The sequence below is a fragment of the Emys orbicularis genome, chromosome 23, assembly GCF_028017835.1.
Source record: "Emys orbicularis isolate rEmyOrb1 chromosome 23, rEmyOrb1.hap1, whole genome shotgun sequence".
NCBI lineage: Eukaryota > Metazoa > Chordata > Testudines > Emydidae > Emys > Emys orbicularis.
The window spans coordinates 12,249,352-12,266,415 of NC_088705.1; the positions used below are offsets into that span (position 1 = coordinate 12,249,352).

General features: G+C 50.4%; 1 protein-coding gene across 1 annotated transcript; it reads right to left on the reverse strand.

The window, feature by feature from the left end:
• Positions 1 to 12,611: 12,611 nt before the first annotated feature.
• ID3 (inhibitor of DNA binding 3) lies at positions 12,612 to 14,848 on the reverse strand. Its single transcript, XM_065421738.1, has 3 exons — positions 14,528 to 14,848; positions 14,266 to 14,332; positions 12,612 to 13,534 (listed from the first exon to the last, which is right to left on the reverse strand). Exons 1-2 carry the CDS (start codon positions 14,846 to 14,848, stop codon positions 14,288 to 14,290), a joined length of 366 nt encoding a protein of 121 aa, XP_065277810.1. The 3' UTR covers positions 12,612 to 13,534; positions 14,266 to 14,287.
• Between the last annotated feature and the right edge of the window lie 2,216 nt (positions 14,849 to 17,064).

The following is a 17,064-nucleotide window of genomic DNA, read 5'->3' on the forward strand; positions in this document are numbered from 1 at the left end:
GAGTGCGTGATTCCCATACAAGAGTCTTAATCCACTGCCCCAAGATGTGGGCACCCCCAAATATTTGAGCTCCGGATTCTGATTTTATGGCTTGGACCCAGAATTGTCTCTTAGGGTTTATTCCTCAATTGGAATGTGATCTTTCAATCCCCCGTGTCCCCTCTTAGCTGGGCTATCCCTCCCATGTGAGTCCCAATTCCAGGTTGGTTAATAACATCCCCACAGTATTTTCAATTGAATATCCCCCATCAAGTGACTATCCCTCTTCAGTGTCCTGTCCTAAATTGTTGTGTGGCGCTGTTAAGCAGCTGCCATGTGCCACCCCAGAGGTGACCGCACTTAATCCCAATGCAATTTGCTCTGTGGGGGGAGGGGACACACTTTAGGGATTCCTCAGGGGTGTGCACAAGGGGGCACAAGCAGGGGCACAGGCTCCCCCAGGAATTGGCAGGGGCACAGAACTCCAGCTCCAGGGCTTCAGCGGGGAGAATGAGCTCCTCCAGCTCCAGGACCGTGGGGTGAGAGCGAGCTCGTCCGGCACTGGGGCCGTAGCAGGGACACAGAATGTGCCCCTCCAAAAGCCATAGGTGCTAGAACTGGGGGTGCTGCTGCACCCCCAGGCTCCAAGTGGTTTCTATCACATAAGGGTTTGCAGTTTGGTTCATTGGCTCTCTGCACCCCCACTATACAAATTGTTCCAAAAGCCGTCCAATTTTTATTCCTGTGTGTCCTGAATATTTTAGATCCTGGCTGCTCTGCATGGCATAAACAAGGACTCGCCTTCCCCAACCCCAGCGTTGTGTGGCATCCTGTGCACTGTTGGTGGGCTAATGTTCTCCACCCCAGAGGTGGCTGCATTTCAGTGGTGCGTGTATATAGTTTACAAAGCTCGTTGGGATCCATCAGGGTGCTACAGACACGGGAAGTGCTGTAAACTGGCAGAGGCCAGGAAACTCACATGTAAAATAATAACCCCACTTCGCACTTCTGCAGCTTGCTCTAACATTGGGCCTTTCAAATGAGGCTCTCAAAGTGCTTTACAAACTGTAAGTCTCACAATGCGCCTGTGAGGTACGTATCTATTTTTTATAGATGGGGAAACTGAGGCGCAGACAAGGGGGATGGAGGGCAATGACTTGCCTAAGTACACAGTAAGCCAGCCCTAGTCTACACTTAAAATTTAGGCCGACAGAGCTGCGTCACTCAGGAGTGCGACAAAGCACCTGTTCCTGAGCAATGGAGCTACAGCGACCTAACTACAGCATAGACACAACTTCTGTTGCCCAAGCTACTGTCACTCGGGGAAACGGTGTTCCTACACCGATGGAAAAACCAACGAGAACAGAACCTCCGAGGGCACCAGAGGAGGGCTGGGTTCCCTCTGGGTGCAGGGTGGGAGGAGATAAATGCTCTTTGTGCTCAGTCTATCTAGTGTCTAGATACTCCAGCCTGGACAGCCTACACTTAACATTAAGTCGACCTGGGGGGGGGGAGTGAAAAATCCACACCCCTGAGCGCCGGAGCTATTCCGACCTAACCCCAATGTAGATGTGGTACCAGGTGCATTAGGAACGCCTCACCTGCATCGACAAGCGGATCGGTAATCCCTCGCCGTTCCCACTGGGTATGGCGTCCTTCCTGTTCCAAACAGCCAACATGTTCCACCCCTGACGCAACTGCACTTCACTGGCGGATGAACGGATTCCTTCACAGGTGTCAGCAACGTTCCTCAACGCTTGGGGGCCTAACGGTAGGAAGCTAAACCCACATTTTGGCCACCTAAGCAGTAGCCTGATCTTCAGCAGTGTTGAGCGCCCCCAAGTCACTCAGGAGCAGCAGGTGCTGGGATCCGCACACTCAGGCCCCTCGTTTGGGTGCCCACAACATCCCTAGCTAGCCAAGTGCTTTGGGAATCAGCCGGGGAGCACGCCCTCCTGGCACCGTGGAACGATCGCTGATGCCCCTTTCCCAAACAGCCTCGTGAGGCCAGTTATTTGGCTCTGCCAGCCTGGCGAGAGGTTATTTACCTGGGAATGTTTGCCAGCAGCTAACAATGGAGCTCACGTGGCCACGGGGCTCCTTAGTCTGGAGTGAGCGGGGAGGAGTCCATCACTACCACCCCCACAGGGTACTTCTCGGGGCTGAATACCTAGCCCATAGCCCCACTGCCACTGGCTCAGCAGAACTCTGTGGGTGCCAAGCCAGCGACAGGACGCAGGGCTAGGTATTCAGCCCCGAGAAGTGCCCTGTGGGGGTGGTAGTGATGGACTCCTCCCCGCTCACTCCAGACCAGGGAGCCACGTGAGCGCCCACGGGCCTGGCACCACGTGCTGTGTGGGAGGCTGTGGTGGATGTCCCTCCCTTCCTGTGTCCCACGGGGAGCTGGCCCCAGCCCCACCAATCCAGCCTCCTGCGGCAGAACCACACAGAGTCTGCTACCTACGTCCAGGGCCCGCTGCTCTCTTCACCCCTCAGTGTCGCCATCGGGACCCTGCCCAGCTGCCAGCACAGCCCTGTGTGCCAACACGCAGGACATTGTGCGCCAGAGTGGGAGAGCACGGTGCAGTCCTGGCTGGTTGCTCTCTGCCAGTCCTTGCTTAATGATTTCCAGCTGCGTCCCGATATCCTGTTAAACACCCGCCCCGCTCCCCATTAGCCCTAAAAGCCCCGACCTCTCCTCCCCTCCTCTCCCAAGCTCCCTCTGGTACATTTCTGCCAGCCTGACTCATGCCTCAGGCATTCAGCAACTGTCCCTACTGGTGCCTGCTCTCCGCTAACCTGGCCTGGAGGGCTCAGCCCCTAACGCCGGGTTCCTGGTCTGGAAGCACTGGCTGCCCCATCTTTCGGTCCCAGGGAGGGGTGATGTGGCCCAGGAGGAGCGATTGCAGCAGAGGAAACGCAGGGATAAACGGTGGAAGCTCTGCTTCTTTTGTTCTTTGCACTCACGCCTCTGGGATCTGGTTCTTCTCAGCCGCTGTCCCCGGCTGGAATCTCCTCTCCTCTCTGTTCGGGAGGCAGCTGGGTCACGTCCTGCCTCGCCCCGGCTGAGATAATGCCGGAGGAGGCTGACCTGGGGGGGCTGCAGGCAAGCAGGGAACATCCAGCACTCCGGCCTGTTGTGGCTTCATCGGGTGTCACACGGCCTCTGCCTTGAATTGGGCTGGGAGGTGGTGTAACCCCGGTACCTGGGGGCTTGGCAGGATGGGGGAGAAGCAGCTTGATCAGCTAAGAGCTAGGGTTGAGCTGTGAGGAATGGGATCAAGTGGGCCTGGGTGGATCCGGCACGAGATGGGGACTCAAGAGACCTGGGGTCAGTGTCTGGCTCTGGCTCCCTGTCTGACATTGGGCAAGATACTTCATCCACCCTGTGCCTCAGGTCCCCAGTCTGGGGTAGCAGCATGCCCCGCCCTCCGAGGGGCGCAGTGAGGATCAAACCCGGTGACGAGGGCCTAGCCCATGTCTGCTCTTGCACCGTGGATGTCAGGGCAGTTACATCAGCGAAAAGAGCAGCAGGCCTGGACAATATCATGGTGAGGTCTCTCTTGTTGGCTTCCCTTCCCCTCCTCTGCTCACCAGGGCTAGAGAAAACCACACTGACCTGCCATTTCTGTCTGTCCCGCCAAGGTAATTCACGCCTTGGGCCCCGTGTCCTGGATGCACCTGGAATTTGCCTTTCCAGCCAGGCGGCCAGCGTGCAGCGAGGTCACCCTGAGCACCAGCTTCCAGGAGTGCTGAGCCGCCAGGCCCCTGTGCCTCCAGGAGTGCCGTACCGCACCGCTGGGCCCCTGCGCCTCCAGGAAGCCGCCGGGCCCCTGCATTTTTGTGTTTGGGGTTTTTTGCATCACTGATTGGCTGTTTTTTTGTTGGCCTTCGCTTGGCCACTGAGAGGCGGCACCGAAAATGTTTTCTGCCTGGGTTGGCAAACTGGCTAGACCCACACCTGGCAGCTGGTTGGAAGGAAGCGTTCCCACTGGTTGCCATCGATCACCCGCTTAACCCACTGCCACTCCACGGGCTGTTTACACGGAGGTGCGGGATTGGTTATTGCCCTGAAAAGATTGTTGCTCATATTTCCTCCAACACATCACTCCAGCTCCTTCTTCTTGGGCCTGTTCATTTCTCCCACACTGGGCCAGCGTCCTCTTCGGTGGGATGCGAGGATTTCAGAGACACCCCGATAGATTCCTCACCCCCGTTGGTTTAGGGCTTGTCTGCACCGGTAACTCAATCTAGACTAACTAAAGGTGCGAATTTAAAATGAATTCATTCCGCCGGATTTAGCCCCTGTGTGGAGACTCTCATTTGGAATAATGGGGGGGCTCTTTTCGGCTTTCCAAAGTGGAGGAATTATTCCAGAACAGAGTGTCCACATGGGGAGCTATTCCAGAGTAGCTGTTGTGGAATAGGTTGCTCTGCAATTGCTGTGCCAGTCAGTTTCCATTCACAGATCAGCACTTGGAGCTTGGGGGGTGTCCAGGAGAAGCTGGATTCCTTATATTTATGGCAGGAGCAACATGGAAACCAAGCCCATCCAAACAGAAGTCGAGAGGGAGAAGGGAAGCATTGAGGAATCTTAACACGCATTCCTTCGCAGACTAACACGGCTGCTACTCTGAAACCTGTCATTATGCAAGGCACTGCATTTAGCCGTATGGAGTGGAAATCCATCAACTTCATGAAAAAACTCGTACGAAGAAGTGGGTTGTAGCCCACGAAAGCTTATGCTCTAATAAATTTGTTAGTCTCTAAGGTGCCACAAGTACTCCTGTTATTTTTGCGGATACAGACTAACACGGCTGCTACTCTGAAACCATTCCTTCGCAGCTTCGCCTGTCTCTGTCCAGGCACTGCTCAGAGGAAGCTTGGGCTGCTAGAATTCGGTGGCCATCCAGTAGCTAGTGTTATCAATGGAGACACAGCCAGATCCCAGATCCCTTCCACCCCCAAAACTCCCACTGGCTTTAATACGAGATATGGGTGCACAGGGAATGCAGACCTGACCTTGCATTACTAGACGTCTCTGGATTTAATAGGAACTTCAGTTTGCTTCAACTCAGTCTTTTCTATTGCAATAATTCCCTCCCCTCCTATATTCACACCTATCATTCTGAGCCTTTCCATGACAAGCTGCTAAAACCACCACCACGGGCCAGCAACACCAGTTCAATCCAATACCAGACACTTGGTTCCTGGGATCTGGTCCAAGCAGTGTCAGTGGGCCTGAGAACGAGGGGGAGAAACCAATTTGACAGTGATTGTTGTGTTCAGGACATTATTGTTAGTTTCATTCCGGTGCCCCCTAGAAGTCCTGACAGGGATCAGGCCCCCTTGTGCAGGGCAGGGTACAAGCACAGAGTGAGATCCAGCCCCTGCCCGGAAGAGCTCACGGCCTAAACAGGCAAGAGAGAAGAGATGGATTCCCAGTTTTGCGGCTGTAGAACTGAGGCTTAAAGATGTTCAGGGCCATGTCCCAGGACCCAGGGAGCGTCTGGGGCAGAGCAGAGAGCTGAGGCTTTACCCACAGGGCTGCTGTTCCTCTAGCCGGAGCGGGAGGCTGCTTCCCAGGCAGTTTGTAAATTAACCCCACCTTCCGTCGCTCCCTCTGCAGGTCCAAAGTACTCGCCACCTGGGAGACAAGAAGCTGCAAAACAAGCCGGGGGGAAAGTGAAGCTGGGTCCAAGGTCCTGGGGCCAAGTCTGTTCTGTGGATCCTGACCTGGGATCTGCAGGTCCAACTCTGCTGAGCTTGTTGTTCTTTTAAGGGTTTGCTTCCTATCACAGGGATGTTCAAAAGTGACCAGTGCTTGGGGGGTGAGGGGCTCAGCATTCAATCTGAAACACCTCCCAGGAGCCTGATTTTCAGAGGGCGGGTGCTCTGGACTGGCTGAAAAATCAGCCCCCCTTTAAGGTGTCTTGTGTCCGACGCGCAAAATTCAAGGTGCCTTCAAATCACTAGTCTGTCCTGAAGAGACGGCTGCTTTCTCCGTCCTGGGCACCGCCCGTTTAGTTATAACGGTAAAGAACAGTTTGCATCTATCTACATTGGCTAGTCAGACGGTCAGCTCTTGGGGACAGGGACTGTCTCCTACTCTGTGTTTGTACACTGCCGAGCACAACGGGGCCCTGATTTTGGTTGGCTCTTAGGCACTAGCATAACAAACATGATTAATAACAACATAGGGCGCAGTTTGGACTCACGTCCTTGTGCGCCCCTCCAAAGAGCAAGATTAAACCCTTCTGTAACTCCTCTGAAGGCAATGGGGTGAAACTGGGGATCCTTTGAACAAAGATACCCAGGGGAATAAAGTGGAGGAGGTCTTGACATTCAGGCCAGATACACAGGTATGCGGGGGGGAAGGGGGCTTTAGCAGCAGCAGCTCCCACCTTGCACATGACACATGCCAAACCTACGATGGACATGACCATGAATTTGCTGGCAGGCACCTTTGTCCGCCAGTGTGATTGGGCCCTATCACCACGTGGCTCCGATTCCTCCAGTCTGACTGGCTCCTGTCCTTGCCAGAGAAACTGAAATTCCAACGTCTTTCCCTGCCACATCCTCCATTCCCGTCCTAACCCCATCCCACCCCCTCTCCAGTGCTTTTAAAAAAGCAGTTACAGTGATATTAAGTAACTCTCTATAAAAGGACAACCCTGGGCTCCGTATTGCTTCTCGGGCGATAATTCCATAGCAGCCACGCTAACTTTATAAGTCAAAAAATTTTCCACCTGTGGGTGCCACAAACTCAAGGCTAGGATCTGAAATCCATCTGGGTTCTTCCTGTCTCTCGCTTGGTCACTGGGGATGAAGACTCTGCGGGGCAGTACTCAGGAGCTGGCTGTGCTGATGCGGTAGATTAGACCCCCACCCCACCCCACCCTCGCTTCCCTATAGCTGTATTAGGTCTGCGGGGATCACAGGAGCAACCATTTACGGACATCCCGGAAGATCAGCAGATACGAGTCTGATTCTACTGAGGAATTGCTAGGACCTTTGCCACCCATCCCAAGACACACAGGGCAGACGTGCTATGTATGAAGAGGCTTATTTTTCATGACCATAACCTCATTCTAAAGGAGCCGGAGCAGTTTGGGCCAGTAACTTTGATCAGAATGAAGACAAGGGTGTTTTGTGTGTAAACAACACTTTCCATTTCTCTAGTGCCTTCCATGGGCTTTACAACCATGACATTAACCCCCACCCAGCCCTCTGTGCGGCACAGTCAGCAGGAAGGTTCCTGGTTTACAGATGGGGGGAAACCTGCTGCACAGAGAGGTAATGGCAGAAAATGTTCAGCCTGAAGTCAGACACCTGAATCCAGATTCGGCGCCAATACGGGACAACCCTGATTTTTCCCATTGAAGCCAATGGGAGCTGCAGATCTTCAGCCCTTCCAGAAACCTGGCTGCTCCTTCAGTGCCCTAACTTAGCCACCGAATTTGACCTACACAATTTGCCCAAGGTCACGCAACAAGTTCAGGGCAGAACTGGGCCTAGAACCCAGGAATCCTGCTATAACCACAACACTCCTACCAACCGAATAACCTAGCATTAGCTGAGGGCAGCTCACTTTCAACTACATCCAGTGTGACTCTGACATCACAGCACAGGGAACGGTGCATAACCTCTTCCAGCCCCACCCCACCCCCAGCCTTCCCCATGTGACTCAGGCCAATAGCAACCAAGGCGTGGGAGGGAAAGCCACAAAGACGCAGAGAAGTGGAGGTGCAGGGCGAGATGTGTGTCAGAGCACGGTGATGCAAGAACACATGTTCTCCCATGTTGCTCACGGCAGGGAAATCCTGGGAATACTGGGTGATGTACCCCCCCAAGGATGACCTTGGACCGGCTGCAGGATTTGTGCAAAGCTCACCAGGAGAGTCACTCACTCACTCCTCCTAAAAAAGGCTCATGGTCATTCAGTAGGTGGCATTCTTCCCTCTGAGAAGTACTGAGCTAGTCCCCCAGCACAGAGCTAGGACTGTGGGAAGTACCAGACAACAAAGGAGCTCACTGCTCAGATGCTTTAGACTGGGCCCATTTACTAAAGATCTCCGGAGACTTGATGCTTGAATGTGGCCAGAGCACAAGAGTGAGTTACAGGAGGCCCCACTAAAATTCTGCCCTGGCAGTTTCAATTGGATGTCTCTTCACTTCCTGTCGCTGCTTAGAGGTTGCCGCAGCTGCTGCGTTCCACCCTGAGGTGGCTGCATTTTAGTGGTGGGTGAAGTGATCCTTAAGTGCATTTGGAACATCAGGATGTTCCCTTTGGCCAGGCGCCGTGATTGTGTGTTTTAAAGACAGAGGAACAGAGCGCGACCCTCTTCATCACATTAGTGAGAAGTCACTCACAGGAGCGGGGCAGGGACTCAGAGACATGGGGAAGGGGTTCACCGCCTGGCCCGTGCAGAGCACATGCTGTACACGTGTAGAGTGGCTCATAAGGAGGATTTGTTGAACTGGTAACAGAGGCCACCCAGGTCATGCTCCGAGCCTACGGCTACACTAGAAATGCTACAGCGGCACCGCTGCAGTGTAGACATGTATCACACTGTTACTGTAGTAAATCCACCTCTCTGAGAGGCAGTAGCTAAGTCAACGGAAGAATTCTGGGGCTTGGGGTGGCTTACTTCCATCGCACAGGGCATGCCATTTTTCCACAGCAACGCAGTTAAGCCAGACTAACTTTGTAGCATAAAGCAGCTCTGAACGGGGATGCCGTGACTGGAGCCTCTGGGTTTGAGCAGAAAGGAAACACACAAGCAGATGTAGAGCTCTGGCTTCTTTGACCAATCCAGGCCATACGCAGTCTTAGAGCATGTCGCTGCAGCCACGTTCCTACCTTGACAGAAGGGATTTTGCTATTGCCGTTAATCCACCTCTCCGAGGGGCAGCTGGTAGATCAATGGAAGAATTCTTCCGTCCACCTAGCTGCATCTCCCCTGGGGATTAGGTCGACCTAACTACAGCGCACAGGGGGTTACATTTTTCACAGCCCTGAGCGACATAGCTAGGTCTAATTTTTAATCGCGGACCAAGCCTTACTCTGTCCCTGGTATGACTGCAGGAAATCCATGCTGCCCACTGGAGCCTAAAGTGATGATAAATCACTCACTAAGGAGCCCGTCATCACTATTTATTAGGGCTTGCATTCACACCCCCACCCACCCACACACTTTCCTTCACCGGATGCTCCTGGTAGGCGATGGTACGTGTCAATTTAAACGGCCTCTCCCAGAAAATGGAGCTTGCGTTACCAATCGTGAGACAAAACTCATCCTTGATGCCATAATACTCTTTTCCTCAGAGGATTGTAATGTGCTGCCCAAAGGGCAGTAAGTGTCATTCTACCCATTTTATAGAGGGGCAAACTGAGACAGAAAGGCACCTGGCCAGATTAGTAGTAAAGCCAAGGCTAGCACCCAAGTCCAATCCCCTACCCAACTGCAGCACCCTGACTTCAGTGGAGTTACACTGGGGACCAGGGAGTCACATTAAGTCCGTACATGCACACAGCTGTGGTCAGGTAAGGAAAAGCAAAATCTCCAGTTACACTGCCCTAAATGGTTTGGTCTTATCTGAGAGACCAACCGTCTCCTGCTATGATTGATTCCACAGCCGCTGAGGCAGGCAAGCTGGTAACCCTTGACCTGGGTTAATTGGGGGCGAGAGGGGTGACTGACATCAGGGCATTCTCAGTAAGGGACCATCAAAGCTGGAATTGGCTTCCCCATTGGTCCAACACAACTATTATTTGTATTACAGCAACCACCAGCCTCCAACCAAGAGCAGGGCCTCATGGTGCTAGGTGCTGTACACGCGCAGTGAGGCAGTCCCTGTCCCAGAGAGCTTAGTCTCAGTACACAAGGCAGATAAAGGGTGGCAGCAGGCACAGAGAGGTGCAGGGACTTGCCCACCATTAGGCAGCAGAGCTGGTTGCAGTGCCTTATACCACTAGACCATGCTGCCAGTTTGCAACCTATAGGGCACTCTGTAAAAAAGTCTAACTTTCCCCCCAAGCTTTTGGGACATTGCCCAAGAGGGAACTGGAGAAGGATCAGGAATTCATTTCACATACACCACCGCACACGAACAGTGACCTTTGCTCATTACCAGTCGAGGCTGGGTTTCAACCATTGATTTAAAGGAGAAAGACTATATAGCCTACAACCACCCCCCTGAGCCATATTGCACATTCCTCAGGCCTGTGCCACTTTCTAGCTGCAGTCTCAGCTCAAAACCTCCACCCCAACCTGAAAGGTCTCCATAGCCACTGCTAATCCCCCTGGACCTACCTTGAATGGTACCAAAGCAGAACTCTCCACTCAGGAAGCTGAGGGCAACTAGAGGATTCGTTCTACCATGAGCTACTAGCACCAGAGTAGCTAGGAATACAGGTAGAGGAGATAGCGCATTGGTTGGTGGATCAGGGATATGGGTGGGAGTGACCTATGCAACCACATAGGCCTCTGGCTAACCCAACTCCAATCAAGCATGTGGGTTCATGCCCTCCCAGATAGGCCAGTCACTCACCTTTGAATGATCAGATACAAGGCTACAGCACAGCTGTTTACGCATTCAAGTGACTGCCCAGCTGGCATCTGTGGACAGGGTCCATACCGGAGCTGATTTACAAGGTGGGCTCTAGGTTATTTCTGCTCAAGGCAAATGGAAAACTGTAGAGCACAGGAGGGCAATTCTGAGGTTCTGGATAATTTTGTAAAAAGGAGGACATGTTGTCCACTGATTAGAGCAGTATATGCAAGACCAGACTGCTGGGTTCTTCTGTTCATAGCTATGGAAGGGGGTCTAGGGTTCAGAGCAGGTGAGGTTTGAAGCCAGGACTCCTGGGTTCTATTCACAGCGATGGGACGGTCCATTAAGTAATTAAGAGCTCCTGGGTTCTCTAGCCAGTTCTGTCCCTTGCTCCATGATCTCAAGTACGTCACTTAACGCCCCTGTAAACTTACACACATTACTGGCCTTACAACAGAGGTAAGATCTTAAGAGAAAAGTGACTACAGGGGCATTAGGTACCTGATTAATTCAAATAACTCTCACCTCCATTTTGGTTGGAAGCTGCCTATGATCGATCCAGGAACTATTGAGACTTCCAGTATTCCAACCCATAATTAACCTTGGATCTCACGGACCTGGAAAGGTTAGGGCTATGCTACAAGCCTGCTGCATCTTCAAGAAGATTAGGAGGACCCAAGCAATCTGCAGCCACTCTACGAACTGGTTAACCAAAGAAGACAGTTGCAGAGCACTAGAGACCAGAAGCACCCCATTTGTATGCAGGATGAGGTATTAACAACACCCATGGAGAGACTCTGGCCTGCCTAGAGAAGGATGAGATATAAGGGGCCAAGACAGCACCTATATACTTCAAAGCACTAGAATTTCCCCCCTCCTCCTTGGGATGGTACACATGGCAGACTTCATTCCCCCCCCCCCAAGCAAAAACAACCCACGGCAGGAAAGTTTATTTAGCAACAGATAGTCCTTATGGCATGGTAATTAGGCTTTCATGTTAAGCACCATATTCAAGGGAGCTGTAACTATACACACCTATTGGATCATATTCATCCCAGTTTCAGCACTAGGGAACTTAGTTCATTTTGTCTGATGGCAGCTGGGAGATCACAGCACAACACCAGCAGCCAATCTGTCTAGTGCTAAGTCAACCAGGGCTGTAACAAATCTACTATCCCTCTTGAACATTCCATTAATGGAACTGGCTTCCTATAACCTACAGCTTGTGACAGCAGTCAAGCACTGTGCTTCCTGTTGTGATTTTTCAGATTGCTTGGCCTGGCCTTTGTGTGATCTCAACCGTTGCAGAGGGAAAGGAGGCAGAGAACCTGAAGCATGTTGGAGGAAGCTGGCTGGAACAGGGCAAGCTGAAGGAGTAAGGCCAAACAACTTTAATAAGAAAAAAAGGGGTGGGGTTTCTACTAGAAAATGATCATAACACCGAACCAACATCTCTAAGCCTTTAATTGTATTTTTTTTTTTAACCCAGCCCTCATTTACCTGCATGCTGTGCAAAAGAGCACTAAAGGTTCTGGATTTTGGTGTTGGTCTAAATCCAGAACAGGACTGGCCCATTAGGTCAAATAAAAATTCCTTTAAAAAGGCTTGCCCAGTTATGCTTCTTTTGCATACCCACACAGAGGACTGTCTGCAAAGCAAAGGTCCATAAGCCATTTCAAGGCCTTCTATAACATTGTTGATACCATCAGCTATTATGCTACTGAGCCCAGAAGAGGGGGCGGGGAAAAAAACCAAAAACAACCCCACACATCACACCCACAGAAGTAATAAGAGCAGTAGGAAATACTCTTGTCCATGGCCACCTTATGCCCCAAATCACCATCAACTCAAACTGATAGGGGTCAGGCCCATCTTACCTAACAATCCTGTTCTGCAAAAGAAAGGTTAAAGTTAAAATAGTAAGTAAGTAACAAGGTTGATTCTTACTAGGATACATGATTTGACATTTTAAGCCATAATAGTACTATTAGTATAAAATTATTGAACTGCAAATTCAACTGGATTCAAGTAATATAGCTCATCTTATGTCATTCCTCTCAGACAGCGGGAAGTGGAAACTCAATACAGCGATGGATCAATTTTATTGCAATTGCTTTTTGTAAAGTTACTTCTCTCCCCAAAGCTAGTTTCAAGTTTCAAGGAAGTAACCCTGATGTGACTTTCAGAATTTTGGGGCAAGGGAAGGATTATTCAAAAAAAACAAACTTAAAATTTTATTATGTAAAAACTTTTAACTTTTATAAAAAGTTTATAAAGCAAGTACAATGCATGATCGCAGAAATTCACCTTCCTGCAAAAAAGGTACAAACGTTATACTCTATTATAGAGTTCAACAATAAACATGAGGCCACAGCCCCAGAACAGCTCAGTTTTGAAATTCTTGTTGGTATTACCCTCTACCCAGCCCCCTTTAAGTTTTTTTTTTTTTTTTAAATCACACTATAATCCAAAATATACATACAACTGCATCTCTGCAAGTCTTTTTAAAGCATGTTGTGGTCTCCTTTATAGCCAGCCACGTTTTAAAGAGATCTATATAATGACTGGGGAGCCAGTCTAGCACACTTGGGATTTCGAGAACATAAAACACTGATCTTACAGTGCAGATGATGCTCAAGGAGTCAGGAGTTCCCAGCATTTCTTGCCCTTGTGCAATGAGGCGGTTAAATTCAAATAGTCAAGAGTTCGGATCCATTTAGTTGGGGGATGGAGGGGGCAGAATCAAAGTCTTTCCTGGCCTGTTGAGATTTATTTTCAGGCAAGAGAAGCAGAGTGGGGAAGCGGAAACAGTACTGAAAAACCAGCCAAGCATCCAATGCCTTGTGCCACATGCTCCACAGACACAATATCTGGAAGATAAAGGCTGAGGTCCCTCCATTATTGGATGCATAGGGTTGAAGTCTGATCCTTTCCAAGTCAAGGTCTCTTCTCCTCCTCCCTTGGAGAGAGCCAAGCGTTGTGATCCCACACCTGCAGTCTGAATAGGGTAGAGGGGAGGGGGGCGGGGGATGAGAGAGAAAGAGACATGTCAGTTATTCAGAGCAGATCAGAGGCAGGTCTGCACTAGACATCCTGGCGCCAGAGAGAGGAAACTTCTATTTACCTCCAGCTGATAAGGAATCAGGAACCAACACTCATGCTGGATGTTTGCTAATTGGCACCAAGAAGAAGAAGAAAAAAAAAAAAAAGAAAAAAAAAAGACAAGCCCTTCTGTTTCTAACTCTCTACAGATGGATCTAAAATTACACAGATTAGAAGGGAGGGACACATGTTTGGCGGTGCCTTCCTGCCTGAAAACATTTTTTCCCCCCTTTCAAAAAAAAAAAAAAAAAAAGCCTCTTGATTCTACTAATTTCAACAGGGCTGTTTAAGCAGCTGCAGAGTTCGCTATAGAAAGAACTGACAGAAGGACTCCATTTGCAGGAGATGGAAAGAGGCCGCATCGCCGGCACAAGAACGGACAATGGCTACAGATCTCATTCCACTACAGTTGCTGGTTTAAAAAAAAAAAAAAAATCCTTCTCAGTCCAACGCCAGGGCAGGGGCGCGAGAGATGCACAGCGCACAAGCGGCGCGGATTGCACGAAGGGGGGCAGTTTCACATCATCCCTCCCTGGTTTAGTTTGAAGCCACTCACGCGAATTCCCGGGGACAGAGAAGGGGGCTGGGGATGGAAACTGACCAGAACGCGCGTGGTCCATGTCTTACCTGGTGGAGGGGGGAAGAGACATTAATGGCACAAACGTCTCTCGTCTTTCGAGCACAGTTCAGAGGCCTGCAGAGAGAAGGGAAATAGGTAAATACGGGGGACCTGGTGTGGTGGGGGCTTTTCCCCCCGGGGGGGGGGGGGGAGGCCAGCAGCCCCGCGGGCTGACCCCTGCCTGCACAGGGCGCTACCCAGCTGGGGGAAAGGTGCCCCCGATGTAGGGCCAATCCCATTTAGATTCCCAAGCCGGGGCCCCGTCCTTACCGTCAGGGAGAGGAGGGAGGTCTCGGCGGCCGGGTCCTGGCCCTTCGCCTGCTCCTCCAGCACGATCTGCAGGTCGAAGATGTAGTCGATGACGTGCTGCAGGATCTCCACCTGGCTCAGCTTGGTGCCCTGCGGGATGCCCGGCACCAGCTCGCGCAGCTTGGAGTAGCAATCGTTCATGTCGTAGAGCAGGCTCATGGGCTCCTCCAGCGCCGGGCTCTTGCCGGGGCTGCCCCGGGCGATGGCCAGGCTCTGGTCCGACAGGCAGCACACGGCTTCGTAGCAGCTCCTGACGGACCGCACCGGGCTGATGGCTTTCATGGTCCGGGCTGGGCTGGGCTGGGCTGGGCTGGCAGCGCTGGGTGGGTGTCTCCGGCTGGCAGATCCCCCCCCGCCCCCGGCTGGCTGCTTTGCACGTCTCTCTCGCGGTGCAATCCCCGACGTGCAAACCCCTACTCCTCCGTGCAACGGGCTGCCGGCGGCTCGCCCCCTCTGGCCTTTTATACGCCAGGCGCTCCGGCCCCGCCCCTTTCTATGCAAACGAGCCGCGGCGCTGTCCCCGCCCCCTCCCCGTTCTCCCTCTCTGGTGACAGTCGGTGGAAATGTTGCATTGAGCATTTACAAGCTGGTTAAATGGCAAAGCAGGTTTCCATTGGCTTGGGCTGACACCAAAGAGCAGAGGACATGAAAGGAATGAGGAAGCTCTGATTACAAACGGGGCGGGCCTAGCTCTCCCCCCCCCCTTTTTTTTAACTCAAGTAAAACGATTTAAAATTCAAAGTCTAGTTCTTCTCCCTTGCATCGTTTTTAATCCCGTCCCCTTTAAAGCAAAAAAAAAAAAGCTTTGGCTGGAAAAGACAAACCCCGCTTTCAAAGTGCATGTTTGCAAAGCCCCTTCCCAGGCTGCAGCCCCTAAAACTTCAGAACCCACAAAAGCCATAAATCCCCTCACAGCAGAGAATTTTTTTCGTTTTTTTTTTTTTAAGGGGGATCTTGTAAGAAATTAGTGGCGCCTTGTTCCTCAATTTGCTGCTCATATGACCTCCAGACTTTCTGCCGTCAGGAATTATCTTGTGACCAGAAAGAAAAAAAAAAAGTAATTGCGGTAAAGCTGAGGTTACCGTGGAGAAAACAGATTTGGGTCAGCAACTCTGACTGCAGAAACATTTTTTTTGGGGGGGGGGGGGAGGAATATATATAAGTATGGGTTTATTTTATTTGAAACAACAGGAACAGGGTAAAACACTCAATTGACATGGTTATATCGGTTTAACTAAAAGGACAAACTTTATGGATGGGTCCCACTTTTGGGTTGTAAACAAGACCCAGTTCGCTTGGGGCCTTATTCCCACTCACATTTGAGTGTAAATCCAGACTAACTCCACTGAAGTCAATGAGACAGTCGAATCAGAGAGTTTTGGTGGAAGGGGGGCGAAGGGGCTGAGGAGCGGGTATAAAAAGTTCTCTTTACATTTTAACTTGATTTTAAAAATCAATCTCAAATGGGCTGTGTGATATAAATTATTGATCCCAAGCCTGGAGATTTTTCCAAGGGCCAGCTCTTTATTTTGGAATGTGTTTTGATTATTTGTGAGTGGGCAACTGCGATGGAAAGAATACTTTATGGCCCATGACAATGGTGTAGGCCATTTAATTTCCCCCCTAGCCCATTACTGGTTCCCCAAATCCCTTGCTTGCTATTTCTGTTAATACTACTTCTTAAACTGTCTTATTTCAGGGGCTCTGGGGGAGGCCAGGGCACCTGGAGTAAATTATGCCTGCCCACAAGTACAATTTACTCCAGATCTGCCTAAAACCTAGGTTGTGTGTGTTTTTTTCCAAAAAACAAAACATAGTGTTGTTTTGGGGTTTTTTTTTTTTTTGCTTTTCTCTCTTCTGCTTTCACATTTAGCCAGGCTTGGAAAAAATCACTTCCCCAACCCCCTTGGGTATACAACTCTAACCCTGGTCAATTTCCATGTTTTTAAGCAGTCTGCATGTCACAATGGTTTTTTTTTAATATATATTTATTTTTTGGGGGGGTTGCTTAGTGTAATGGAAAAGCTATTTAAATTATTCATTCCTTCAAAACCTTAGATTGCACATTACTAAATCTTTATTAAAAAAGTAGTTATTTTTTAAAGTAGATAGTTTTTGCTAACCCCACTATTTTCTCCTCCTCCCTCACCCTTCTATATTCCTCTGACCTTGCCAATTCTCACTCCTTTGAGAGTATGGAGACTCCCTAATTTTGGATTAATTTTAAGGCCTTTAAAAAAAATCCTCTCTCCCTGAGGAAATACATTGCAATGAGATACTTTCAACCCTCACTCCAAATTTGTTGGGAAATCTTCATTCAAATTGTGGCAGCTGGAGAATAAACCTGAACTTGATGGGGCAGTGGGTTTTTGTTTGTTTTTAAAGAAAAATAATCATCTTTAACCTATTTTTCAGAATCTGGGTTATTGGCCTGGACTATCCAAAGGCTGTCCCGTCCCCCCCAATCTTTTTTTTTAATGTTAAGTTTTGAATTTTTT